At 53.1% G+C, this 27,168-nt stretch overlaps 1 protein-coding gene across 8 annotated transcripts in view; it reads left to right on the forward strand.

Moving 5' to 3' along the window:
- Window positions 1–8,378: 8,378 nt before the first annotated feature.
- Window positions 8,379–27,168, forward strand: part of PRDM6 (PR/SET domain 6) — a 102,371-nt gene continuing 83,581 nt past the window's right edge. The window contains exons 1-3 of one of the 8 annotated variants that reach the window (XM_089334850.1): window positions 8,379–11,209; window positions 11,615–12,215; window positions 20,317–20,624. In XM_089334850.1, coding sequence (XP_089190976.1) covers window positions 10,664–11,209; window positions 11,615–12,215; window positions 20,317–20,624 — 1,455 coding nt within the window. In that variant the 5' untranslated portion in view covers window positions 8,379–10,663. Of the gene's footprint in view, window positions 11,210–11,365; window positions 12,216–20,316; window positions 20,625–21,391; window positions 21,596–27,168 lie in introns of those variants that run through there. The other 7 variants (XM_089334851.1, XM_089334847.1, XM_089334848.1 and 4 more) reach the window with 7 other exon arrangements.

Genomic DNA, 27,168 nt, shown 5'->3' on the forward strand with positions numbered 1-27,168 from the left:
AGTTGGGATTGGTGGAAGAGGACTATAAAGGAGGAGAGAGACAACATGCACCAGGAACATCTAAGGGGAACATCTGAGGGAACACCTGTGCAGCCCCCGAGAGAGCCGGCCGGCGGTGTGCCGCTCCCCCGCGGAAGTGGGGAATGTGGCAGGGGGAACCGCCCTTCCACGGAGGTGGAAGGGTCGGTAACCAACCCGGGAAGAACCAGCAGCAAACCTGGGAAGGGCCGAGCAGACGAAAGAACAGCGCAGGGTCCTGTGTCGTTCCTCCACGAAGACGGGGAGCGACACCGCATCAAAATTATCCTTCTCTACTTCCACTTTCCATGGACTTTGTGAAACACCCTTGTGTGTGCCTGGGTTGGCGTGAGGGTGTAAGCTAACCAGGTAACTCCTACATGAGTGTCCTGATGGTCTCGACAGTGACCTGCTACTTACTGAATGGCACATGTTTCTCCTGGGTCATTTTGTGTGTGTGTGACATATATATGCTCTCAATTTCAATGGTTGATTTCATATCTAGCTTCATCTTAGAAAAAGTAAATATATTCAGCCAAAGCAAATAAGTGTGCATTTAAGAGATCAGCTCAGATGGCAGAATAAAGATCTTAAAAGTGACTGAAATCAACTTGTGAGGCAAAGCATGCAGGTATGTGGCCAAGGGGAACTTGGGTATGGTACAGTAATTGTCCTGACAACACAGACTACTCCTAGATAAGCCATGATGTATGAGCAGTAGAGGTAAAAATGTTATCAACTTGGTTTCCAGCTGGAGTTGAGTAAGGAAATTATTAGCGTAATTTTGGAGATACCAGCTACCCTTGGAGCTGCTTGCTCCCACCCTGTAAAGGAGGAAGAGGAAAAAAAAAGATGACAAGATCGGAACAGTTAGCCGTCTGATCCATCATGCCATGTGTGCTGGCTGTACCATGTATGTTAAGTGGGGTTACCTCCAGGATACCAAAATATAGAGGACATAAAATCTTAAACAGTTATTAAGAGGTGGAGTACATAATCTGATATATATGGAGTATGTTCTGTGTTCTGAATATTTCTCCACAACTAACACTGAGTTCTCCTAACTCTCTAGAGATTTATAGACTAGATCCTTGGAGTACCGAATTGCCAAGTTACTTAGCTGAAGTCACACAGCCACTGGATTGGAGCCAGGTTTGAATCCACATGCTCTACACTAGATTAGTATACACTAACTGTATTAGGTGTCTAACTGTATGGCCTGTTGACAGTGTATGCTTCCCTAAAGAATAGAAACCATGAGTTTAGTGCCTGTAAGCAAGAATAATGAATAAAATACGGAGCCACCATATGGTGTGCCTAATTAATAAACCCTTCTGCAAACCATGTCATAGATTACATGGATGATTTGGAGGTCTGTGTATTGAATGAGATCACTTAAGGCTGCAAGAAAAGCATTTGTCTTGCAACTGGAAGTCTCAGGATAGGCAATCCAAGGCTGGGACTGTAGCTCAGCCTTTCCACGGAGGTCCTGGGCTCCTTTGTCCTGGTTCTTCCGCTTGTAGGTTGTACCTTTCTTTCCCAACCTTGCATGACTTCTGCAACTCTAATCATCTTGTCTGTGTCCCAGAATAGAACAGGTAGGGATGGCAAAGGACAGAGGACAAAGGTCTAGACAGCCTAAGCACTCCCGTCTTGAAATAAGAAGTCCCCCACCTTGAACTTCTATTAGCTCGGTGGCTTCTTCAAATTCAGCCCTAGAAGGTGAATAGAGAAGATTACAGGCAGGAGCTGGACCTGCCACCTTTATCGTGTGCCACAGGAGCTCAAATTATTAGTTGCTCCCAGGAGACAACTATGGTGCCTTCAGGAGGGAAGATGAAGATGCTGCCCATTGGTCAAGAAAACAATGAAGATTCTCTGTGACCAGCCTGGGGCTTGCCCATGGCAATACTCCTGTTAGCATATAAAACATTTACAGAGACAAAACATCTACTCATCTACATATTCAGCATTCATTTCCACTCCTCTAATAACTGTTTTCCAAAGGAAAACCATTCCTGTCCCAACCTTGGTCTGTGTGGCTTGGTTATGGCTGAGCTTGAGGCCGTGCCAGTCAATGTAATCCATTTCCTGGATCATAGTGATCAGTTCAGGGGCAGCTGGGTAACCTTATTGGTCTGTTAAGATTCCATTCCAAAACTTTGTTGGAACAGTCGGGCAACAAGTGGTATTTTCCCTGGGATTGCTATATAGAAGAAAAGGTGGAGGAGTCACATGGAAGATTCTGTCGAAGATTAAATTAAGACAGAAGAAGAGGCCAGCGCCGTGGCTCACTAGGCTAATCCTCCACCTGGGGCGCTGGCACCACAGGTTCTAGTCCTGGTCGGGGCGTCGGAATCTGTCCCAGTTGCCCCTCTTCCAAGCCAGCTCTCTGCTGTGGCCAGGGAGTGCAGTGGAGGATGGCCCAAGTGCTTGGGCCCTGCACCGCATGGGAGACCAGGATAAGTACCTGGCTCCTGCCATCAGATAGGCGCGATGGGCCGGCCGCAGCACACTGGCCGCGGTGGCCATTGGAGGGTGAACCAACAGCAAAAAGGAAGACCTTTCTCTCTGTCTCTCTCTCTCACTGTCCACTCTGCCTGTCAAAAAGAAGAAGAAGAAGAAGAAGAAGAAGAAGAAGAAGAAGAAGAAGAAGAAGAAGAAGAAGAACCAAGAAATTAAGAGAAAGATGTAGACTTCATGAATCCATCAATATCTGAATCCGTTACCTGGTTTTTTGATATGTGAGCTATCAAATCCCTTTTTTTAAAAAAATACCACTTTAATTTCTGTCACAGGCAGTTGAAAGAGTTCTCAGTGATCTGCCTGGGCTACATTAACAATCAGCTGTCATTCTTCTTAATACAGTACTCATACTTTGGGGACAAATCACAGTGATCCTCCCCAACACACCCACACCCCCCCCCCCCAACACACACATAGATACAGTGAGAGTCAAACTCACACCATCTTAACCCTATTTCATTTTGTCTGGAGTGAAGGGGTCTCTATACACACTTTCACAGCTCTGGAAATTAGAAGACAAATAATGACAAAAAGCATATCGCAAATAACATGGCACCCACACAGATGAAATGCAACATTGCTAGATGTACACATATTTCCAATTCATTTTTACAAAGTCAAAAATGATTGTAAAAATGCTTGCACTCTTCTTACAAAAACATTTTTTGGCCTAGCCCTGTAAAACGACCCATGGAAATATCTGCCCGAGAACCTGACCTGCAGGGTGACAGCACCAGTGAGGATCCCCTGGAAGAAATTGGCTGGAATGCTCAGCCTTGCCTGCTGGCTCCAAGACAGTTATTTGTTTTGAGGAAATGGTTGTGAGCACTGCTTCTGTATGAAAACTTCTGCTTATGGAACAAACATTTGATTTTGAAATCTATACTCATGCTCTTAGGTCGCTGCCAAATAAAAGACTTGTCCACCCAAACAGATGCTTCAATCAAAAATGCTTGCCTGTGTGGACAGACGAGAAGGAAATGCCATGAATATGGTCCGACTTGTAAAAGTCAAATTGTTAATCACTGAATCTTCAAAATGTTAAATTTCCATTCAGTATTCCAGTGTCACTTGTCAATTGTATTGTAATGAGACAGTAAGCATGTATCCTATGTCTAGTGCCATTTTTTAAAAATTCTATTTAAGAATCTGGCAGTTTTGACAATGCAAAATAATTTCTTTCCTTGAATCTCAAGACTCTGAGGTTGTTCTTTTTGTAGTTCCCTGTTTTTCTTTTGAAGGGAGATCAGCTGGAGTTGGCTAGCAAGGACTATTCAGGAATTCATACTCTACAACGTTTCCTCTATGACCTTGACTTCAGAAAGATACGATCCCTCAGTTATAAGTTTTTCAGTGTTCTTGTTTCTTCTTGCATAGTTCTTTACAGTTTAAGAAGAGCAGGCAGAGAATCATGACTGTATCACCCAAAGCCAGGAAGCGCCATTGCCAAGCGTTGTCAAGCTTTGCCACGTTGACCAAACCACATTCCAGGGGATTTCTGCAGTGCCGATGCTGCCTCCTGGAACCCTCAGCTGGTTTTCAGCTGTATTCATTGTGGGCTGATTCTCAGCCTTGAACCTGACCATCTTCTAGGCAAGACCTCCTCAGGAGAGCCTTTCTGTATCTGTGGACTAGAACTCAGGGCTGCCCACAGTCCTCCTTAGGGATGAAGAGAAGTCATCCGGGCCTCCCAGACTGTTTCTAGGGTCCCCCGTCCTAGGACTCTTTTCCTCACTCAGGTCTTCTCTGTCCACCTGGACACAGAGCCCACAGGGCTCAGCTCATCGGTGGAGTACTGCTTGACCATCTCCTGTGCTCAGTGACAGGTCCCTTCGCTGGACTTTCAAGTCAGTCCCTGGCTGCAGAGCCCAGGGAAGTGGAGAGCAAGACCGGGTCTTGGGGCGACTTCCACAGTGTGAACTCATGGAGGTGAGGTGGGGCACCACAATGCACACCTCTCGGGTTTCCCACAGCACCCTGCCCAGGGACTCGATTTTTGTTTTAAAGACCAATTTTCCATTTCCAAAAAGGAAACTGATATAGGTGTTTTTTTTTTTCCTTTAACTGAAAGTCTCATACCCGAAGAACATAGAGGTGCCACAAATCATCCAATAAAAACAAGCCTGAGTGTCACCCTGGCTCCCTAGCCCAGAGGAGGGGGCAGGGCATCATTGCAGCTGGACGAAGGGGTGAGAAGGGGCAGGGGCTGCCCAGTCTTCCTGCAGAGCTGCTCTGAGAGCCTGGTTCCTGCTTTCTCAGGTGGTCCAAAAGGGGAGGCTTCAGGCCCCTCTTGTGTAAGGGGGTATGGAAAGCCCTCCTGGCTCCACTCCGGGGAGGCCACCATGCACTGGGAGCCATCTACCTCGGAGGGTGAATCAGCTACAACACAGATGCAGCCAAAGGAAGGCTGTGGCAGAGCCAGGTAGCGCCTGCTAGGGGAGCTTCCCGGATCCCTCCTGGCAGTCTCTGGACCCACAAGGGATGCCAAGCTCACTGGACGCCATGTAGAGCTGTTCCATTGTGGCTAGCTTTGGTTGGGCTTGCTTGTTCTTGCAGACTCTTGGGAGGATAGAAGGTCCAATTCCCAGGGGAAGGGACAGTGAGGCACTAGTGAGGGGAACCCAGGACTTTCTGAAGGGGTGGTTCTTGTCCAGTTGTTTTCTCTTCTTCCCTCGGCTTACCCAGACTTCGAAAAAGAGCAGCTTTTTTCACGCAGTAGCGATCCAGTGAATGATGGGACTGCCGTGTGCTCAACACAGGAGACCCTGCACATCTCAATGGCTGACGTCCCTGCAAGTGGAAGGGATGTGATTAGACGCTTTCCTGGGAGAAGGAGCTGCTCCAGTTGGTAATGGGCTGTGGGCGGAGCCTTTCACCCTGAGGTCAGTAGGTTAAATTCAGATCAGGTTTGGGGTGGCTGAGAGGCATTGTTTGAGTGACAGCTGTTGGGTGACCGTGGTGGAAGGAGCCAGAGGGTTCCAGCACATTTCAAGTGGACAGGTGCTGTCTGCGGTGGTCCTGGCGGAGGGCGACAGCACCCAGAAATCAGCCGGGCATGGTCTCTCAGCCCAAGGCCCTCTAGGACCTGGCAGAGCAAGTGCTGTTAGGAGAGAGGTGCACAGAAGAAGGGGATGGCGCAGCCCGGGCCTGGGCCCAGGAAGGTGTGTCTGGGAGGAAAGAGCCGCCTGCCCCTCACTGCTGCAGCCCTGCTGCAGGGTTGAGGTCCCTCAGTAAGGGCAAACAAGCAAAGATGCAAAGAGGGTGATGGCAAACAGCAGGGATTAAAATAAATGGTGTGTTGGGCCGGCGCCGTGGCTCACTTGGTTAATCCTCAGCCTTCGGTGCTGGCATCCCATATGGGTGCCGGGTTCTAGTCCCGGTTGCTCCTCTTCCAGTCCAGCTCTCTGCTGTGGCCCAGCAAGGCAGTGGAGGATGGCCCAAGTGCTTGGGCCCTGCACCCACATGGGAGACCAGGAGGAGGCACCTGGCTCCTGGCTTCAGATCGGTACAGCGCCGGCCGTGCAGCCATTTGGGGAGTGAACCAATGGAAGGAAGACCTTTCTCTCTCTCTCTAACTCTGTCATAAATAAACAAACAAACAAACAAACAAATAAATGGTGTGGGTGTTCAGGTTTTTAAAACACTGTTTGCAAGGTAGAAAGAGAGATGGGAAGAGAAATATGAAGAGAGACCTTCCACTCACTGGTTCACTCCCCAAATGCCCACAACAGTGGGTGCTGCACCACGCAGAAGTCAGGAGGTCTCAGCATCTCGGAACCCAGTCCTGGTCTCCTACATGAGTGGCAGCAACTGGCTGCCTCCCGGTGTTCATGTTAGCAGGCAGCTGGAAGCCAGAGCAGAGTTGGGATTCTGATAGGGGATGCAGGCGCCCAAGTGGCGTCTTAACCGCCAGGCTATATTCCTGTCCCATTTTTACATGCATATCCGGCCCACATGACTTGGCCTCATAGCACGCAGGAGGTGGGAAAAATGCTTGTGGGTGAGGAGATAACCATTTGATGGCAGCTTCATCAAAAGCCTACGAGAAAAAGCCACATGAGCCCCACTGATAGATTCCAGAGAAACTGAGGCCCAGCGTTTGTAAGGTTTATTTATTTGAAAGGCAGAGTTACAGAGGAAGAGAGAGAGAGATCGTGCATCTGCTGGGTCACTCCCCAGATGGCCACAATGACCGGGGAAGCCAGGAGGCTAGAACTCCATCTGGGTCTCCAGTGTGGGTGGCAAGGGCCCAAGGACTTAGGCCACCTGCTGCTGCTTTCCTAGGCTCATTAGCAGGGAGCTGGATCGGAGGTGGAGCAGCCCAAAGAGGATGTTGGCATCCAAGGCAGAGGCTTAACCCACTGCAGGACAATGCTGCCCCAAGGCCCAGACAGTTTGAGGGAGACTGTGTCAGTGTCCAAGTCGCTGACAACAGAAGTGACTCCACTGATGTGAGTTGTGAAGTGTAGGCAGCAGCTGAGAGGTAGAATCCTTACCCAGGCCCTTCCTCCTGTGTTAGCTGCTAGCCACAGGTTAGGGAAGAGAATGCTCCGCCCTGGGCACAGGACTGGTATCCTCTCCGTTTAAAGTCTATTCAAATTCCGCTTCCCATGGGGCTAGCCTGAGGCACCAGCATCCCATATGGACGCCCGTTCTAGACCTGGCTGCTCCTCTTCTGATCCAGCTCTCTGCTATGGCCTAGGAAAGCAGTAGAAGATGGCCCAAGTCCTTGAGCCCCTGCACCCGCATGGGAGACCCGGAAGAAGCTCCTGGCTCCTGGCTTCAGATTGGCACAGCTCCAGCAGTTGCAGCCATCTGGGGAGTGAACCAATGAATGGAAGACCTCTCTCTCTGCCTCTCCTCTCTCTGTGTAACTCTTTCAAATAAATAAAATAAATCTTAAAAAAAATCTTAAAAAAAAAAAAACACCTACTATGAGAAGCCCTCCATGACCACACTATGTGAAACCTGGACACCTCCCACTGCTCTGTCCACAGTTACTTTCCATAGCAGCTTACAGTCATCTTGCCATTTCCCATTTCCTGTTTGCTTCTGACACCCCCCTAGAATGTCAACTTGAGGATGGGGCTTCAGGTCTGTAGCTGCCACAGTCCCCTTTCTGGGTCTGAGGTTTCCTGAGCCCGCCCTTAGGAGAGGCAGGTCCTGCAGAGTCCCGGTCTGGGCCCGTTTCCCCTCCTCCCCCCTCAGACCCGCTTCCCCCAGCGACTGGGGGCATTGTGGGGTGTCCTTTACAGAGCCTTCCCCCTTGGCCTGCCTTCTGGGCTCAGGTAGATCCTAAATCACAGAGGACAGGAGCGTCCTGAGTAACCGGGTGAACAGGCGCCCCGGAAGCAGAAAGCCCACCTGAGGCTCGGTCCCTGGGCTGTTGGATGCATCTCTTCCACCGAACTTTCATGGCAGGCGCAAGGCCCCGGCTCTGCTGAGGCTGAACACAGTTTCCTCCTCCCAGCAGTTTCCGCCTCCCCCCCCCATCTCTGCTTGCCCCCACCCTAGGCCATCCCCCCTTCACCTGCAGCCCGACCCCCTCCCCATCCATTTCCCAGAAAATAAATCTCCCAGAGGAGGCAGGCAGAGTGGATCTCAGAGAACCCTTCTGAATAAATGTCTATATTAATGAATTATTAACTCAGCCACCCGTGACCTTAAGCCTGGAAGCAGGAGCACCCAGGGCACACAGGAGAGAGGCTGCATCCTTTATTGCGGTCCTGTCAAAGGACCCCTCCCCCCACAGGAAGAAATAATTAACGGGACACGCAAACTTCTCAACTGCACGCGTGCCCCCCCCCCCAGAATCACACCTCGTTTGCTGCCCCTCCCTGCCTTCTGGGGCCTCCCAGCTAAGAACTCAGCGTGCTCCCTAAGGGTAATTTTCGGGGGTGAAATGCTGCAGAAAATGATGAATTTGGGTAGCTAATTTATCGATCCCGACTCCTCTTCCCACTTGTTTTATTTTAGAGGTCATTAATCAGTGAAGAAAAACACCACCGTGTCCCCCCGTTTGCATCTAAGGCACCCGCGCGCCTCATTTATTCCTCTGGAACAAATTCCCAGCAAATATTCACCCATCGATTTGGGAGCCATGGATTTTTTATAAAGGTTTGACTGCATCCTAAGTGGTCCGAGTGATTTGCTCACGCGGTCTTCCAAACCAGGAAGAGGAGCGGAGCGCGTTGGAGGCGTGCAGCCGGTGCGCGCAGTGGGCTCGCCTTTTCCACGAGCAAGGGGGCCGTGGCCAAGGTCGGCCGGGCGAGGGCACATGGCCTCGGCAGCCGGCCTGCCGCGGTGTGTCCGGGTCCCGGCACAGCGCGACTTCCGCGCCCGCCATCTCCGGGGGCTTCCTGGAAGTCTAGGTCCGGGCAGGGGTCGCGCCCTGACGCCGGAGGAGCTTCCCACGAGGCCACTCCGCTCGGAGCGCGCCCTCTGCGCCATCACCTTGAGGCCCGCGCCGGTGCCAGAGCTGCTGGAGCTGGGGCCGGGGTCTGGAACTGCCCCAGCAGCCCATGAATTTCAGGGACCTTAGGCAACCTGCCCAGCCTTTTGGGGCCTCTGTGGTCCCCATCCGCGATTCGGGGGTTCGCTGCACTGCCGTCGCTGCACGGTTGTTAGGCGGGCCAAGCCCACCTGAATTGCCTGCCTGCGCTTGGCGCGCCCCAGCTCTCATTAGCGGCCCAGCTGATCCTAAGAGAACCAGAATTCACTCACGCACCCCTTCCCACACTGTGGGCCGCAAGGGGCCTCGGGAGAAGGTGCAGAAGCTCGCGTGGTTTGCGGGAAGCGGGGGCGGGGGTCCCCGGTTTGGACCAAACCAAGAGGCGAGCGGTGGGGCCGGGGAACCGGCCACTGCGCGGGGGCTTCCATCCCCGGGTCTCGGTCCCTCGCAGCCAGCCGAGAAGCGACCTGGTGTGGTTGCTCTTGCGGCCGATTGAGTTCCCTCTGCGGCGGGCCTGGAGCTGCGTCCCCGGCTGCCGACGGGGCTGCTCCAAGTGCGTGGAGACCTCGTGCTTGGCCTCGGGGTTCCCAGCGCCGTGGGTTTTCCCTCCCTTCACCCTAGACTTGGGTGCGATCAATCTGTCCTGGCATGACGGATGACCTTGTCATAAGGACGCCAGTCCAAACATTTTCGGTCCATCTGTTCCGTCCAGCATCGAGGCATCCTGCGTGAGACGCGGACAAAGTCTACCAACAGCGCGTTTCCGAAGCTGGGAGCGAGCGGTGGGAAGAGAAAAACGAGCAGACACCAAGAAGAAATGGCTATTAGCTGTTCAGCGTGGCGAGTGTTGAACAAGCCGGGCGGTCTGGGGGGAGAAATGAATGCCAGTTCTTTTCCCTGAGATGGGGACAGAACTCGGGCCACCGAAGGCGCCCAAGGCGCCCAGGTCTGCGCACCCTGTCCGCGGCCGCAGCCACCGAGGGCAGCAGGCCCGTGCCCAATTCCTAGGGGCAAGACCCCGCAGCCGAGGTCGGCTGCAGCCCAGAGCCCCGGGAGAAGCCAGGATGCAGGCGGGGGCTGCGCGCCTGCCTCCGCGCCTCCAACCACAGCTTTGCGGGAGACAAACCTTACGTGACCTCTCGGGCAGCCCTGGGCACTCCAGGGCAAACAGCCTCGCCCCGTGACAGGGAACAGTTGGTGCCCCCAGATGAGGCTGGGCAGGCTCCGGAGCAGCCGCCTTCCAGTCCCGCGGCCCGGCTAGGGTCCGGCTAGGAGCAGCCCCTTCGGGGACAACGCCTCCGCGCTCCGCCAAGCCTGCCTCCCCGGCGGGAGACCCGGGGCTCCACTCCAGTGCGCCACCGCCCGCCGCGCCCCGACTTTTCTCCCCCGAGGATTCTGTGAGAGGTGCCGTGGCGGACGAGGCGCCTCTGGCACTCGAAGCAGCGCTCCAGGAAACGCAGCCCCGGGCAGCAGCGCACAGCGGGTCCCGGGACCTGGCGGGGCTCGGCCCGCGGCGGGCGCGTGCCCCTGCGCGTGTGCGGAGAGGCGTCCGGGTTTCCGCGAGTCCACCGCTTGCAGGACCGGGGCGCACAGCCGGCACCTAGGAGAGACACATCATGGACAGAAAGAGACCGCGGGCGAGCGGGGGCCGTCAGCCCCAAGCGGAGGATGAGAGGGTGGAGGAGGTGTTTGTGCGGGAGAGGCGCGCGGGCGGTGTGTGGGTCCAGCCGAGTTAGAACTTCCTCTTCCCTCTCCCCTCCCCTTGGTTCTTCGGGGCTGGCCCCTGGCGCCCCCGCCTGCCTCTCTCTCTCTCTCTCTCTCTCTCTCTCTCTCTCTCTCTCTCTCTCTCTCTCTCACACACACACACACACACACACACACACTTGTATTTTGTGCTGTCGTAAAACCCACGTGTCCAGCCAGGAGGCTGCCAGAGAGTGCAGCCGAGGCGCGGGGACGCGGCGGCGGCCGAGCGTAGCAGCCCACCGCGGCTCCGTCCCGCGCCGGGGTCTGCCCGCGCTCCCGCGCCCTCCGTGGGCCTCCGCGTCTCTCGCTCGCAGCCGGGAAGGGCTCGGGGCGGCCGGATCTCCGAGGCTCTCCACGCGCAGGACCCGGGGGGCATGTAGCGCACCGGGGCGCGCACTCTCCCGCCGGCTCCGCGAGGCACCCGCGCGCACGGAAGCACCCTCCTGCCGCCGCGCGTTTTCGGGTAAGGTGAGGCGCGTCAGGGCTGAGGGTCTTAGGGCTCGGAGCGTGGAGAGGTTGGAGGTCCCAGGTTGGGGGCGGGGGGCTAGACGGTCCCGCCTCCTGGCGCCTGAGGCCAGCGCAGCCGGAGTGGCGCTGCGCCACTCCTGCTCGGGTCGACTCCGGGCGCCGGCTGAGGGCGGGGGCTGCGTCCTGCAGCCGAGCTCTGCCGGCCGGCAAGCGCCCTCTCGCCGGTCCCAGCCCCGAAGACTGGGAGGCAGAGGCAGGCGCACGCAGCTCCCCCTGCGCGGCGCCGAGTAAACTTTGCGCCCCAGCGCAGTCGCGAAGAGGGAGCCGCCGAACCCGGGCCGCAACCGGCGGAGCCCAGGGTCCCGTGTCTGGCTCACGCGCGCCCTCCGTGCTCTCTGCCCCCAGCTCGAGGCGACGGATATGCTGAAGCCCGGAGACCCCGGCGGCTCTGCCTTCCTCAAAGTGGACCCAGCCTACCTGCAGCACTGGCAGCAACTCTTCCCCCACGGCGCCGGCGGCCCGTTCAAGGGCGGCGGCCCCGCGGGCCCCCTGGGCGCGCCGCAGCCGCTGCAGCCGCCGCCGCCCCCGGAGCGCGCCGAGCCCCCTCCGGACAGCCTGCGCCCGCGGCCCGCCTCGCTCTCCTCCGCCTCGTCCACCCCGGCCTCCTCCTCCACCTCGGCCTCCTCTGCTTCCTCCTGCGCCGCGGCCGCCGCCGCTGCCGCCGCCGCCGCGGCGCTGGCGGGTCTCTCCGCCCTGCCGGTGGCGCAGCTGCCGGTGTTCGCGCCCCTGGCCGCCGCCGCCGTCACCGCCGAGCCGCTGCCCCCCAAGGACCTGTGCCTCGGCGCGGCCTCGGGCCCGGGGCCCGCCAAGTGCGGCGGCGGCGGCGGCGACGGCCGGGGCGCGCCGCGCTTCCGCTGCAGCGCGGAGGAGCTGGACTATTACCTGTACGGGCAGCAGCGCATGGAGATCATCCCGCTTAACCAGCACGCCAGCGACCCCAACAACCGTACGTAGCCGCAGCCCGCGCGCTCTCCCGGGGCGCTGGCGCCGGCGAGCGCGGGCGCCTGTCGGGGAGGCGGGTCGGGGCGCGGGAGAGCGACAGGGGCGTGGAGTGGGGCTGGCCCCGCGCCGTGGCCCGCGCCTGCCGGACAGGTTGCTGTGGCGAAAGTTGTCTGGCGTTTGGAGAAGGAGGACGGCGGCTGTAATGGCCGGGGGGCGCTTGGGACTGCGTCGCTGGCCCTCCCCACACCCCTGGCCTCACAGTCCAAGTGTTTGAGATCGGAGTTGCCCTTGCGCCGTGCCACGCAGACCACCACTCTCCCGCCGAACTGTGGTGCCCCGGGCCCTGCGGATCCGAGCCTCGAGCGACCCGGAGACCCTGGGCCGGGCCGGGCCGGGCCTGGCCTCCCTGGGCCGAGGGCGCGAAGCTGCGTTCCTGGGGAGTGTGGAGACCGGGGTGTGCTTCCCCTTTATTCTCGGGGTCTTCGGGGGTGGCCAGGAGTGGCCGGCTGGTCGAGCTTCGCAGGACCCCAAGTTCTGGGTGACCCGGGCTCTGGCTGTGCCTGCGGGCAGGCATTATTCGTAGGTTCCCCGTTGCTTTTTCAATGGAGGAAGAGAAATACGCCGGCTCTTTAGCCGGAAGACGCATTCCGACTTCGGGACCCGGTTGTCGCCCGGGGACCCCGCGGTCTTCTCGCAGCCTGGAGCCCGCACACGTTTGCAGTCCGTGTTGGTTCCTGTATGGACTTTGTTCTCAACCTGAGTGACAGTAATTTAGTGAAAGAATCTTACTCCCTTCTTCCCCCAAGTAAATGGCAAACGCCGGGCTGTAGTAACTTCGGCTGCTGCGTTCACATTTTCAAAGGCTTCGCACAAATCCAGTTGCGCTTTGAAGTTTTGAAGCAGATCTGAAAATGAGGATCACGAACGTGTATTGCTCTGTACCCCTCTTCCTTTCTGGCCCCTTCAGAAGTGAGACTGGGGTCAGCGTGAAATACCCTCCCAGCAGCGGGAACTATATATGTTCAGAGAGGGAGTCGGGTGGAAGGCAATGCAGTTTCCAAGATGAGCATTCGTGCAGCTGTTTCCTCCGTCTAATTTCTTCCTCTGGCTTCTGTACAGAGAAGGTGATCGTACATATTTATTTTTTATTCTATTTTGAATACGTCGCATTCTCGAGAATGTCTGCCACTCCGTGAACTTCCTAATTTGTTGTAGTAACTGCGGTGGCCGCTGTTGAAAGGGTCCCCAACGTTAAATCCTAGATGAGGCTAGTGATGGATGGGTATCAGTGATCATTGCGATGGACATAATTCCCAACAAAAAGAGCAGCTGCGATTACCTTTTCCCTCGCTAGAGTCCAGGAGTCAAGTGTGGGTTTAAGAGGGGACGTTCGACTCCGGTTCCCTGTGCAATTAAGACAACTCTTGTATCTCCATGTTCTAGACAAATTTTAATGTCTGTGTTGCCTTCACGGATTTCAGAACATTGTTTCTGCCGCTGCTTTTCTTGAACGTTTTCAAAGCAGTTCTTTTAAATATGGGACATAAAAAGGGAGAGATGTGCTTGGGCAAAGGCATTTCTTGCTGTTGGGTGAAATTTTGTCATTGTGTGTGCAAAGTGGTTCATTGAGCTTACGGTTTCTCTTCTGAATTAAGTCTGTGCTGTGCTGGAGAAGATGCCGGCAGCTCGCACCACCGCCCCGCCATGGGCGCAGCCCCTACACTGTTTATAGTACAGCCTGGAATTTTCATCAAAGGAGGGTTAGACTAATCAGAGACAGAACTGGGATAGATTCCTCATTAATATATAGCTTGAACCAGCTTGTTGCCTCGGCAACTTTTTCCTCCGGTTGGGGGGAAATAAATTATGATTTTATTTAAATGATTCCTGCTGTGTTAATCTTCTGGTATCTCCTTTTGAGTCAAGTGGACAGCTTCAGTGTGCGAATTGCAGGAGAAGATCGAAGGCACTGGACATTAGATTGTCTTATTAGTGACACCCCACGATCCTCACTAATTAAAGGGCAATTGAGCAAGACAATAGGGAGCTAAGATAGCTCCGTGTGGTGCTGGGAGACCAGGGCTTCCGTCTTCCTGGAACCTCCCTGGGCAAGCAAGCTTAGGCTCTCACTGGAAACCAAGGGCTTCTAAAAACTCAGAAATGCGAAGACTGGGAATCCCTTTTCCCTCGTGAGGGGAAGTGGAAGTGTTAGACTTTCGAAAGACTGCAAACTAGAAGTTTCTGCTCATTCCCGGATTTGTATGTGTTGAGGGTGTGATGAGAGGTAGGCTGGAGACAAAAGGGAAACCTTTATTAATTTAATGATCACCAAAAGAGTTCTCTACTTTTTTTTTTTTTTTTTTTTTTGGAGGGGCACATCTCTTTCCAAAATAATTCTGTAAAGGGATCACTCAGGATTGCTTCACTTTGGCACTTGGAGCACTGAGCAATTTTTCTCTTTTTCTTTACAAAGCAGAGAAAGGGGGCCTCCTTCGTTCTCTTCTGCCCTTTAAAAGAATTACTTTCTGTCTGGGACCAGCATTAAGCGATACACTGTTATGTAAGACAGGGGCTCAGCAACACAAGATTCACCTGGGAACTCGGTTGGCTTCTGGTGTAGGGAGCCCCCAGGCCTTGCACACAGAAGGAGTTCAAAGCCTCGGAAAGTGTGCGAGCAAAGTCTCCCCCGGGGCATTGGGGTCTAACTCCGAGGATCCGTTTGTTCTGGGACCCAAGGGCCCTCTCGCTGAGGTCTCCATGCCGCTCCCGTGGCTTCTTTCTTCTCGCACAAGTAGCAGTCGCATAAATTAAATGTGGGGGGGGGGCGGGGAGGCCCTCTAGGTCCCGTGGTGTGTGTCTCTGCCCTCGGTTGCTGCTGGGTTGCCTGGAGCCATCGATCTCCTCCAGCTCTGTGGCGGTGGCCTGTCCTGCCGGGCGTTGGTAGCAGTGACCCCAGAGCGCCTGGCCCATTGGACGTCCACACCATTTTGTGTAGATGTTCTTCCCTGGCCCCTAGGTGGGAGGTGGCAGCAAATCCCTGCCGGCTGTCCCAACCAGGAGCTGGGCCATCCTGATGCGGGCCGGGGTCTCTGTTGGAGCCGTCGCGCGGGGAACAGCGCGGGGAACAGCGCCGCTGTGCACAGAGCCGCAGTAGCAGGGCCAGGGGCGCCCTTGCGGCTGGCTCAGCGTTGGGGAGAGGGGTTGGGGAGAGAGACACGAAGTCTGGGTGCGGCACTGGATTGCCGGGTTGTGGGGAGCGCGCTGCGGAGTCGAAGAAAGAGATAAAGGTTTCCTGATCATCTTTCCCGGGTCCTGTCGAAATCATTTGGAAAACGCAGGTGGGGGGGGGGGCTTGGAGCCCCGCTGGGCACGGACGGCCTCTTCTCCACAGTCCCCCTCGCACTCGGCGTCCCTGCTGTCCCACCCCTTTTTCTCTGGTTTTGTGCGCGGCAGGCCCAGCCCCATCCCGCAACACGCACGATTTAGCTATTTTGCATCATGCGTTATCTGGCGCCCTGGAACCCAACACAGAGCCGCGTCTTAGATTGAGGTTAGGCGAGGTGGCGACTGTTTATTTAAGGTGATAAAATGGTCCATCAGCAGTAATCTCCGTCGATATGTGCCAACGGCAGATGAAAGATGGGGGACACGCCACAATTAATTGCCCTCTGGTTTTGTAGGAGAGAGTGGGGCCGGCCGGGCCCGCTTCGATCTCCTCCCGCCGCTCCTATTCATCATAGGCGCGGTGGACGTGGCGGCCGCGCGGGGCAGGGGCCGGCCGGGTTTATCTGCGCGCAGTCGGCCCTCGCCTGCGCACGCTGGCGCGCCGGTGGAATCTATTAATACCGTCATCGCGAGGCCAATAAAACCCACATTTTCCCCTGGCTCCTTCTTCCCCTCCCCTTGCTGCCTCGCCCTCGGGGTCTCGGGGCCAAGCCGGGGCAGCCGGGCCCAGCAGAGAAAGCCCAGCGCGCCCGCGACGCGCCAGCCGGCCGCTCGTCGAGGGAGCGAGTCCCGAGAAGGGGACGGGAGTTCGCGCTGACGGCGCGCGCTAGAGCCTCGTCGCTCCCCACCCTGGCCTCCGGCAGAGCTTCTAAACCCTCTCGCAGGGCCTCCAAGACCCCTGTCGAGTGGACGAAGAGGGTCTGTGGACCGCGGCCACTTGGCGTTGGAAGAGAGCTCTTTGGGAGCGCCTGGGCGCCCCCGTTCGCGCGGTGGCCCAGTCCCCCTTCCCTAGGGCGCCGGGAGGCCAAGGTTGCAGACCGCCCAGCTCCTCCGGCCTCTGCCCCTGGGCCCAGCCCCTCCTCCGGCTCCGGGCGCGCGGCGTGGCCAGCAGGCGGCACACCCCGGACCGAGCCGCCGGGCGGCGATCGATGGGCGCTGGCCTCACAGGGCTCGGCCTGTGGAACTGTGGTGACGGTCGGGGAAGATTTACAGCCAGGCCGCCGCTCTGGGGCTGGGGGCCTGGACGGGGGGAGGGGGCAGACTCTCAGCCCCTGCAGGGTTCTCTGGACCGCGGGTGGTGAGCACAGGGTGGGGCGCGCGCCCTCCGCTGACCCGCTGCGCCCCAGCCCACTCGCACCTGCAGGCCTCTCCGGATCTGCAGAAGCCCTGCGCGCTTTGTATTTCTCCTTCCCTAGAGCCGAGGGGGATGAAATCCCAGAAGAGAAAGCCGTGGCTTTGGCCCGTTCGCCTCAGAGAAGGGCCATTAAAAACTAGGAATAGTCCACGGGCTTGTAAAGACATCAGAGAAGGCTCGCAGAAGGGCGTGGCATGGAAAGGGGGAAAGTTCTCTTCTCTTCCCTCGGCCTGGCCTTCTGCAGGCAGGAGGTGCACGCTCTGTGATCCAGGCAGTCAGGCCCCTGGCCCAGGGACCGCAGACTGCAGCCGTGACAGATGCGTTGGAGATAGAAGAACCATCATTTCACGTGGTCCTTGTTGCAAAAATGGTATTTCGAAGTGTCTTGCTTAAATCACATGAAAATAACTGGCACATACAAACATTTCCTTATGAATGACAATTATGGATTTGCACAAAAACACTCCTTGGTTTCAAGAGAAAATAGCAACATTTCCTTGCCTATAAAAGGACGTTGGCCTGGAATGCCTGGTGAGGGTATGCAAATGACATTGTTACAGAGATGCATATTTATAAGTAGTTGGGGTATCCAGCCTCCATAATCCTCATCCCTTTTCACATTGGTGTTTGTGGCTCTCTAGCTAAGAAATACTGTTAGAATGTTCCTGTGCTTGAGCGTGTTTGTTACCAACCCCACCAAAGAGGTGGCTTGTTTTAAACATACTCAAGTTCCACCTGGTCCCTGAGGTGCAAGTTAGAAAGCATATGCGGATGGGATTTTGTATATTAAAAAGTGGGATGTTGTACATTAGACCATAAGGTGAGATATGACGGCGGTTGGTCAACTTCCCTGGCGGGATGTTTCGACGGAGCATTAAGCGTGTCACCCACGGAGAAAACTCAGAGGATCCATTGACCTTGTCTGCTGTGGACCTGATGTATAGGTCACCTACTGTGGACTGGGGGGAGAGGGCTCAGTTTTTTAATCTGCAAAATGCTCCTATTAAGTTTTCCCAGCACTTGTGGAGACAAATGAAACAAGTTGAAGAGAGCACTAGAGGACTTTTTGGTAAAAGGACTTAGCCTGTTTTATGGTCATCTGTTACGAATGCTTCAAGTGTGCTTTAGTGTGTGTGGGGGGGGGTGCTGGGGGTTGCAGTGGCTGGAGCTGCTGCCTTTGCCCTTTGGTTACTGATGGAGCTGGAATGAGGTTACATGTGGAGGTGTCGGGAACAGGTGCAGTGTCTGCTCAGGCCCTCGCGGAAGTGAATACTAGACACTCTTGCTTCTCTTACTACTCTGCTCTCACCCATTGCTTTCTTGAGCCACCAAAAATTGGTTAAAGCAACTCCCAGGGATGACCTATTTTTTATTTTCAGGGAGCATCTTGCCTTTGCTAATTGTCCTTTGTTTTCAGTTACTTGTGCTAGGGGCTGAATGGCCATCTCTCATCTGACACTAAAATTCAAAACTACGGCTATTACCTATTTACTTTCCTGTTTATTTTCTGAACTTTAAATCCTCCCACATCCCCCAGAGTGTGGGAAATAGAGAGAAATCACTGTAGCTCAGTCTAGCTCTGGCAATTTTTGTGGCCTCAAAACAGTTGCTTTGGTGGAATGTTTCAGTGCTGTTGAATGAGTCCTGAGTTTTGGACACAGACCTCTCCCAGCTTCCATCAGTGTGAATGCGGGAGAGTCAGGCCCGGCCTGACTGCAAATCCTTTCTTGGTCACCTGCAGCTTCTGGTCTTCGGTGAAGTTACAGTGCTGGGGAGGTCTCAGCCATCTCATCAGAACAGGTGCCTGGCACCTGGCAGGCACTTGGTGCTTGTTGTCTGTCCATCTCTACAGTCACAAGTTTGAGTGTGGAAGTGCGCTTCAGAGAGGCAGGCACGTGGATAAACAAGGGAGTGCCCCTGCCTAGGCCCTAGGGAGGAGGGCAGAGCCTTGCACTGTTCTCACATTGATTCGTGTTGCTGAGAGAGGGGGCAGAAGGGCCTGTGGGCCAGGGAGTCCCAGATACTACCCCACCTGCAGAAAGGGGTGTTGCTTTTCCTGGAGGGGCCTGGGGTCACCCCCCAGAAGCTGCAATCAGCAGGTGCCTTCATCCTCTTGCTTTCTTGGGAGGGGAAGGTGCAGCTGTGGGAAGATTGGATGCTCACAGAATCAACCTCTCTTGCCATAATGCAAATAGGGGAGAGACTTCGCCCACCACGCTGGGGTTGATATTTGGTGTGCCTTTGTGGAAAGCTCCCTGCTGACTCAGTTTGTTGGAAGCATTTTTTTGGGTGCTTCAGCCCTCTCAGCAAGAGGGAGCACCCCCAGGGTGATGCATCAGGCTTACTAGCCACTAAGGCCTGGCACAAGCCCCAAGGGCCACCCCGCAGCTCAGTGCTGGAGCACCTGCTGCTGCCCCACTCTCTCCATCAACACCAGCCGGGGCTGTGAGGCTCTGCCGGAGGCTGGGTTGCGCGGGCAGGCGCCGAGGCCACCTCCTCTGGGTAGGCCCGCTGCGCCCGGGGCGCAGACACCGCGGCTCCACCAGGTCCATTAATAACCCGGAGGGCGCTGCGATCCGACAGCGCGGTCTTCCCAGGCCCTGCTTCCCGCGGCCGCCTGCCCTCTTCCCACCCAGTTCAGATCGAGGGACGCTGGGCGCCCACAGCCGTCCCGCCCAGGGGACAGGGGTGCCCTTTCGCGCCGGCTGCCTGGGGAGCATGGTGGTGGAGAGAGCTTCGGCCACAGCCCTAGTCTGGTTACCGCAGGGGACAGCATTCCGTCGGGACAGGGGTTGGGGGTCCTCTCCATTGATCCGTTACACTGATCGGTTTCTGGGGAGAGCTTGCACGCGCACACAGGCACCCCGAGCCCGCTGGGATCCCCCCCACCCTGATTCTGCGCCGGTCCGGGATGAGCGCTGCCAGGGCGCTCAGGGAACCCCTGGGGTCGGGAGCTGGGCGTCAGCGGGGGTGCGGGAGGTCGGGGAAGCCGCGATGTCACTGCGCCAGACAGGTGGGCCACCTGCCCAGGTGGTTGCTAAACGTAACCTCAGTCCTTGCAAAGAGAGGAAAACCAAACGCATAGATGTATCTTTCCCGGGTACCAGATTGGGCAAGGGACGGGCTTTATTCGCGGTAACACGGCAGATGCGCCCTGCCGTCCGGGTGGAGTGCGAGGAGGGGCGGGGAGCGAGAATCAGCCGAGGGACAGGTGCGGGGAGGCCGCGCTGTGGGCTCCGCAGCCGCGCAACGCCTCTCCCTGCATCCAGCTCCCAACGCTGTCCGGGAGCCTGGGGTTCTGCCTTGGAACCGCGCAAGTTTGGGTCCCGCGAATTCCAAGGGAGCTGTGTGGGTTGGCGGTTCCTTCTCCTAGTGGCCCTCTGCGCCCCCATGGCGGCGTCGCGTCCCCCGCAGGTGGCTGTCGGGGCGGGCGGGGATGCAGCCTCTCGGGAGCTCCCCCGAGGACAGGCAGCCCCAGAGGCCAGGTTAACCTCTCCCTTCCCTCTCGCCCACGTGTCTCCCGCAGGTTGTGACATGTGCGCCGACAACCGCAACGGCGAGTGCCCCATGCACGGGCCGCTGCACTCGCTGCGCCGGCTCGTGGGCACCAGCAGCGCCGCGGCCGCCGCGCCCCCGCCGGAGCTGCCCGAGTGGCTGCGCGACCTGCCGCGCGAGGTGTGCCTGTGCACTAGCACCGTGCCCGGTCTGGCCTACGGCATCTGCGCGGCGCAGAGGATCCAGCAGGGCACCTGGATCGGGCCCTTTCAGGGCGTGCTCCTGCCCCCGGAGAAGGTGCAGGCGGGCGCCGTGAGGAACACGCAGCATCTCTGGGAGGTGAGTGCCCGCTGCCCCGCGCCCCTGCCCTTGCGCAAGCCTGCCTTGGCCCGGAGGGCAGTGCAGAGTGGATCCCCACCCAGTGCCAGTGATCACCTGATTCAGAGGCACCTGCTGTGAGGATGCTGGCAGAGCCGGGCCTGGCACAGAGCAAGCCAGCCGGGAAACAGGGCCTACAGGGTTTTGCCTCTGCTGCAGCTGGGATCGATTTGCCCTCTTGTCTTTCTGAACCTTGAGAAAAAGAGAGAACAGCTGAGGAGATGGAACTGGGGAGGTTAATGCTGAGGTGAGAGCTTCAGTCCCAACTAACCCGCCACCCCACCCCACCCACCCCACCCCACCCACCCCACCCCAGTGTGTTTTTATGCCCAGAGATGGAAGGAAGCAGGACCAGGGAGCGGAGAGTCAGGTTCATTCTCTCAGATGTAAACAGTGTTGTGAACGCTGACTTCCTGTGAGGAACGCTGATTGCTCACAACTTTCCAAGTGCCCAGAGTAAGCAAATGATGTCATGGATCAGAAGTCTCAAGTGCAGTGTCTTTTCTGTCAAAGGACGACTCTCGCCACTCTGGTGTAACTCAGTTGGTGAGAATACTTCCATGGCCCGTGTTGACCCGATGCTGTTGTTTAAGGACAACCTGCTAGAAAAATGCCAGCCAGAGCTTCCTGATTGAGGACTGGAGTCCACGCCCCCCTAGACAGATGCCTATCATTAGGTAATCTGCCACACACACTTCAGCCATCTACACAGTTGAGGGTTATTTGGGAAATACAAAATGCTAGAAGTCAAACCCTTAAGCACAATGTAGATCATGAACTGGGGATGGCCTGAAGAGCTGCTGAAGTGCCAAGTTGCCTTGCCCCTTGGGGCTCCTCGAGGGGTTGTTCTTGTGAGGGTTTGTCCCTTGCACTCTGCTCAGTGGCCTGTGGAGACAATGGTGAGTCCTGCAAGCTGCCTCGTGTTCACGAAGGTAAAAACTCCTGGGACTCCACAACCCACTCCCATTCTTGCTCTGCAGCCACCCTGGCCAGCACTGTAGTAGGCACTGGAGAGGCGGTGTTGGGAAACACAGACCTGGCGTCTGGAGCCCTGCTCATGCAGCCTCTGCCGAGCCTCCTTTAAGCTGGGCAGGAGCTCAGCAGAAAGGGCAGGGCAGCTCCTGGGCCACCCACTGCAGTATCCTGCTAATTGCCTGGATTCCACATCGCTCCTGCTCCTTTAACTATTTTTGGGCAGCCGTTGCATATATAAGTTTAGTCTTTGATGATGGGATTCCTGAGTGTATGTTGGGGGGAGGAGGGGAGATTGACATCCTTATTACCAAATGGTCCTTAAAAAAAAAAAAAGAAACAGAAATTGATTTAATTCTAAGGGGAAGATGGCTTGGTGCAAAGAAACATGGAGGTAGATTAGAAGTTTGAGTTTTTGCATAGGAAAACTAATCAAAGCATCTGGTTTTGAAACATTTCCTAGTTCGTGTTTGTTTCTGAGTAATTAGTTGTAACCCCCATGCGGTTTACAGTTTATAAAACATTGCCAGGCGTGGGTCGTGTTCCAGTGCTGTTACTCGGAACTCTAAAAGCACCGTTTAGGGTCTGCAGATGCTTTTGTGGGGATATCCTAACAGTTGTTGAGTGGCACGGATTTGCTCGATCTGAAAACGGAAAACCCGGACACCATTATGTTGCCCTCTGATGCCTACCTATTTTTAGAATGCCTGGGGACAAAGCCATAAACATGTTTGTTTTGCTGGAAGGCTTTGAATGACTGGGGTGTTGGCAAGAGGCCACTACACATATAGAATACGTAGACTGAAAACTAGGACCCTTTGTTTTGTGGTTTGACTTGCACTTGATGAAGTTCTGATTCTGTTGTTGTAAGGAGACGGGGGACTAAGATCGTCCTTTTTCTTTTTCTGGATATTTGCTAGAGACCAAGGGAGCTTCGTCTCTCGTTGGGGAATGTGAATTGAATGTGTTAGAAGGGTACATAGAGATGATTCTGCATTGTAAAAAAGACTTGCTGGGTGTATGTTTGGATGGTCTACAGGCCCCTACTCCTAGATGTAGGATATAAGCAATCTATTTTTATCATCTGTAACAACAGCTAGGATAATATATACTTGAGGGATTGAAGGGATATTAATACTTCAGCCATGTAAAATGTATCTGTCTCCTGGGAGATCATATAAAATGTAACAAACTGAGACCAGTTAAGTTAGTGCCAATGTCCATTTGTTAAGGTAAAATGCTGACTTTTAAAAATAGGTTTCATGTTTTTACTAGTCTAATTATTTGTAAGATACGAAGTATGTGTTTATTTTTAATTTTAAGCCTTGCGATTTCTATGAAACGTGGCTATTTGAATTACGTTATTATTTGTAACAGGTGATTCTAAATGCTGAATCGATCCTAACATTTTAGTGTTCCCTTTCAAACTTAAATTCTGTTGTGAAACTGTTAAAAATCACAATCTTATTTATATTAGAGGGTCTCAGTAATTGCAAGGCACTACAGGTCTAAAGGAAATGTTGGCAATAATTGTTTAATGACTCATGTAATAATTATTTATTTTAGAAACATATTCTTTATCTCCCAGAATATCAGCTTGACAAGAAGCAGATCTTTAAAAAATTAAAAGCAGTTGAATCATGACTCTCTCGTTTTAAAAGTCAGCGAAAATCATTTCTCTTCCTCACATTTTTTCAAGTCATTTGCTGATGAAGAAATGCCTTTATATGTCGAGTTCAATACCCAGGTCCTGATGGATCTTACTGGGGTTACTTATCTTTATTTCAGTACAATAAATGGATTGCTAATCTTTTGCCGTCACTGTTTCCAAGTAGATGATGGATGTTTGTTTCAGTTTACAGCCCTTTGTTTTTAGTGTTATTATACACATGCAGTTATTATACACAGGCAGGCTTATTACAGAAACAATCAGACTCACCTCACTGACTCCTTTTCTTTAATCGTTAAAGCCTCTCCTTTGTAGAAAAATGGCTTTTTAATATTCAATATATGTCAGCCCCAGAGAGCTTGTCTGTTTGGATTATAAACATGTTACCATTTTTAGTTAATATTTTCTGTGTGTATAATCCTAGTTCTTCAAAATGCAGCCATTTAAAGAAAGTTAAATATCAGTCCATTCCATTCAATATGTTTTAACACTTTTGGGTGTTTTGAGAAAATTCAAAGAGTTTTTCTTTTCCCTTTTATTAACACTAGAACAAAGTATTTTTTTTTTTTTTGATAGTTCAAGGAGATTAGCAAGCTAAAAGCCAAACTCTTAGTCATCTTGGGGAACAATCAATTTTTGTGTTTTTTAAAAATAATAAATCCAGATACTTCAAAACAAAAACATCGCAGGACACATTAACAATCACTTGCCTTGGTTATACACATTTTTTCCAACAAGACTTGGATGCATGTTACGTTTCCAGCCGCTTGGATGTACTGGGAGAAAAAGTTCTTTGTGACTGTTTTGCAAAGGAAGCAGAATCTTTCTCAGCAATTAGATCTTATTGATGAGAGTGAGACAATTTTGTCCTAAAGTGTTTTCTAATAAAGAAGTGAAAAGACACATTCGATCCCAACATTTATGAAAACATTATCTCAATTATTAATGTGCCCTTTTTCCCCTGAGATAAATTAATCTAGTTGCACATGGTTTCCCCTTTCTGCTTAACATCAGAATTTAATACATGGAGACCTGAGGAATGCACACAGTGTGTACTTAAAGTCCCTTGGAATAAAATACAGAAGTTTAAAATAGAGTTGCAGTTTAAGATAGGCTAAAATTACTCAGGCCTTTCAACTCAAAGTCTGATTTGACAGGAAATTTTAGCAGTAATGACAATATGAATTGCACTTATTTTCACCCTAGAGAAATTGTTCTGCTAATTGAGATAATGTAATGGCTTGTTAGGATTACAGTCAAGGTCCTAGAAGGGGCTTTCATTGTATGGAACCTGTCTTCTCTCTGCCTGAGTACATTTTAATGTCTCGTTTTCATGTGCTTGATGTGGAAATCTTCATTACTTTTCTTCAGAAAAAATCGAGGGGGCTAACATAACGTGGGCTTTTTTGTGGTTTGATTTTGTGCCATAATATTTTAGATTTAATAGGAGTTTTGCTTTTAAGCAAGTACTCTATTTTTCATCATTTCCATTTAGCTTACGTCAAAAGATATTAATGAAAACTAATATTAAAAATATATTACACATGGCTAAATGTTTATATTTCAAAACCATCATCAGTAATGGGTACTAGAAAGGAGTGAATTGATTTAATATTTACATATTATATATATTTTTGTATATGAGCCATTTCCATATATACAGTACCATACCCAATTTGTATGTATTTAGATGTTGGCAAAAAAAGTTTAAGTAACCACTTTAGATTACATTAATTAAAATCATTGAAAAGTGGCTTCAGCAATAGTACTGTAACTATATACTCCCTATTTTTGCTTTATGGGCTTTGGCTTATTTTGGCCTGATTCACCAAAACACTAGGAGATAGAATTATGTGGCTGTCACAGTTATATTTAAGCAAAAATTGTGTTTCTCAGCAATTGATCATTTAATATACTAGTCTGTCAGCTGGCTTGTGAATATGTCAGTTTTGTGAAAATCAGATAATGTCTCCTTAACAAGAAACCTTAGTAATGTTACTATTATGTTTTAAATTATGCAAAGTAACAGCTGGTGGATCTCTCCGGCTTTGCCTCATTTGATTTGAAGATGTCTTTTATAGTGGGGCCCATGTGATCGAGTGTGAGCATTTTGTAGTTTTACATAAACTGTAAAACCATCTGCTGCCTCTTGGAATGGCTTCCAGCATTGTGTTAAACAATCAAAACCTGGTGCCTCACACTGGCTTTGAAGGGGTCCAATCCAAGTCTTAGGCCTTGTGGTCTGTGTTCTGCCCTGCAGTGTCACCCTTAGTTTTCCAAGTCCCAGAATGACTCTGCTTTTTTAAAAAATGTGGAGCAGCTATTGGGAGATTCTCACTGTAGTGAGGTTGGATCAAATGTGCATGTGACACTCCGGGGCTTCAGTCCCAAATACTTTATAAATATCGATGTGCTCTGTATCAGCGGGACTATTTTTCTCCTATTTCAGTGTATCTATTGTTCACATATTGCTTCTTTTATTGATGGCATTTTGTCCATGAGAAGAAAATAATTCACGATTATGTCTGGCTCCATAGCTGTGTATTTCCTCATGTAACTTTTTTTCTGTGTCCATGCTGACTTGAAAGTGAGATCAGATTGTCTGAGGCTACTGAGTATGGATCCCTGCAGGATAGCATTCAGGCTGATGGAGCTGGGTTACGGTGACACTGGTCCCTGGAAGCCTGCAGGGGGCCCTTCTTACTTCACTGCGTAAATTAAGACAGTTTTAATTAATTGAGAAAAATGGCTCTCTTACCCAGGAATCACTTAGACTCGTAGTATAATATTATGGCTTAAGCCATGTTTTGATTGAATAGAAAAAATCGGCATGTTGCTTACGCTGGTTATTTTCCTTAACTGCGTGGACTTCACTGGCGATCCCTTCCTGCAATATCACATTCCTCTCTTCTCCGAGGGCGCAAGTGATGTAGTGGAAGTGTGGAGAAAAAAACCTCTTGCAAAGAACGCAGCGTACGCAAAATCTCTGAGCCTGCCCCCCCACCCCCCGCCACCTCTCTCTCTCTCTCTTTGGTATCGCATGTACTCCAGGATTTCATGAGTTCAGACATTCTTTGTGTATTTACATAAGAAACACAGACTCCAGTACAAGTACTTAGCATAAAAGCCCGGAGAAGCCAGAGCAGCATCTACTTTTCCTTGTAAGCATTTGCCACCTCGCTCAGATAAGTTACAGAATTCCATTATCCAAATTGTTACACATGTGTGACAGAGGTTGACCTTTCCTCATGTCAGTCCTCTCCGTGCAGGTCCCAGGCTCCAGCCTAATGGCTCAAACCCTGATTTACTCACTGTAATAAGGGCAGGAGGTCGAGCAATTGTCAGGCTGCCTGTTCGTCCTCTCCTTGGAGCCTGCTTGAAGGCTGTTAACACAAAGCTTTTCAAAGTGAATTTACAACCAGCACCACTGACAGAGGCCAATCAGTGCACCATAAATGTCAGGTTAGTGAGATTGAGCAGTAAGTAAAGCACTGACAGCACACTATTGGCTGGAATCAATTGGCCAAGGCTTAACCGCACAGAGCCGTCTGCGTTGGGCAGGCTCAGGGCAGGAGCTGCACGGGCAGCGCCGGCTTCCAGGTGGCGCCTGCAGGGTTACCTGGCAGTGGAAGCAAAAGGTGGGGCCGTCACACATTCGCCTCACTCCACCCTGCATCATCCCGTGTTGGTGCGATTCGCCATCTGGGCGTTGAGAGCGTCTGAGCCTGCAGCCGCCGAGGCTGGGCGGAACCAACCCGGCCTGGTTCGAAAGTCCTCCAGTACCGGCTGTCTGGACGTTGGATGCATGCGGTGCGGAGCAGTGTGGTGTTCAGACTGCACAGGCACAACAGGGATGTCCACAAA

This window comes from Oryctolagus cuniculus, chromosome 6 (genome assembly GCF_051225735.1).
Source record: "Oryctolagus cuniculus isolate XC-2025 breed Fujian yellow rabbit chromosome 6, ASM5122573v1, whole genome shotgun sequence".
Classification (NCBI taxonomy): domain Eukaryota; kingdom Metazoa; phylum Chordata; class Mammalia; order Lagomorpha; family Leporidae; genus Oryctolagus; species Oryctolagus cuniculus.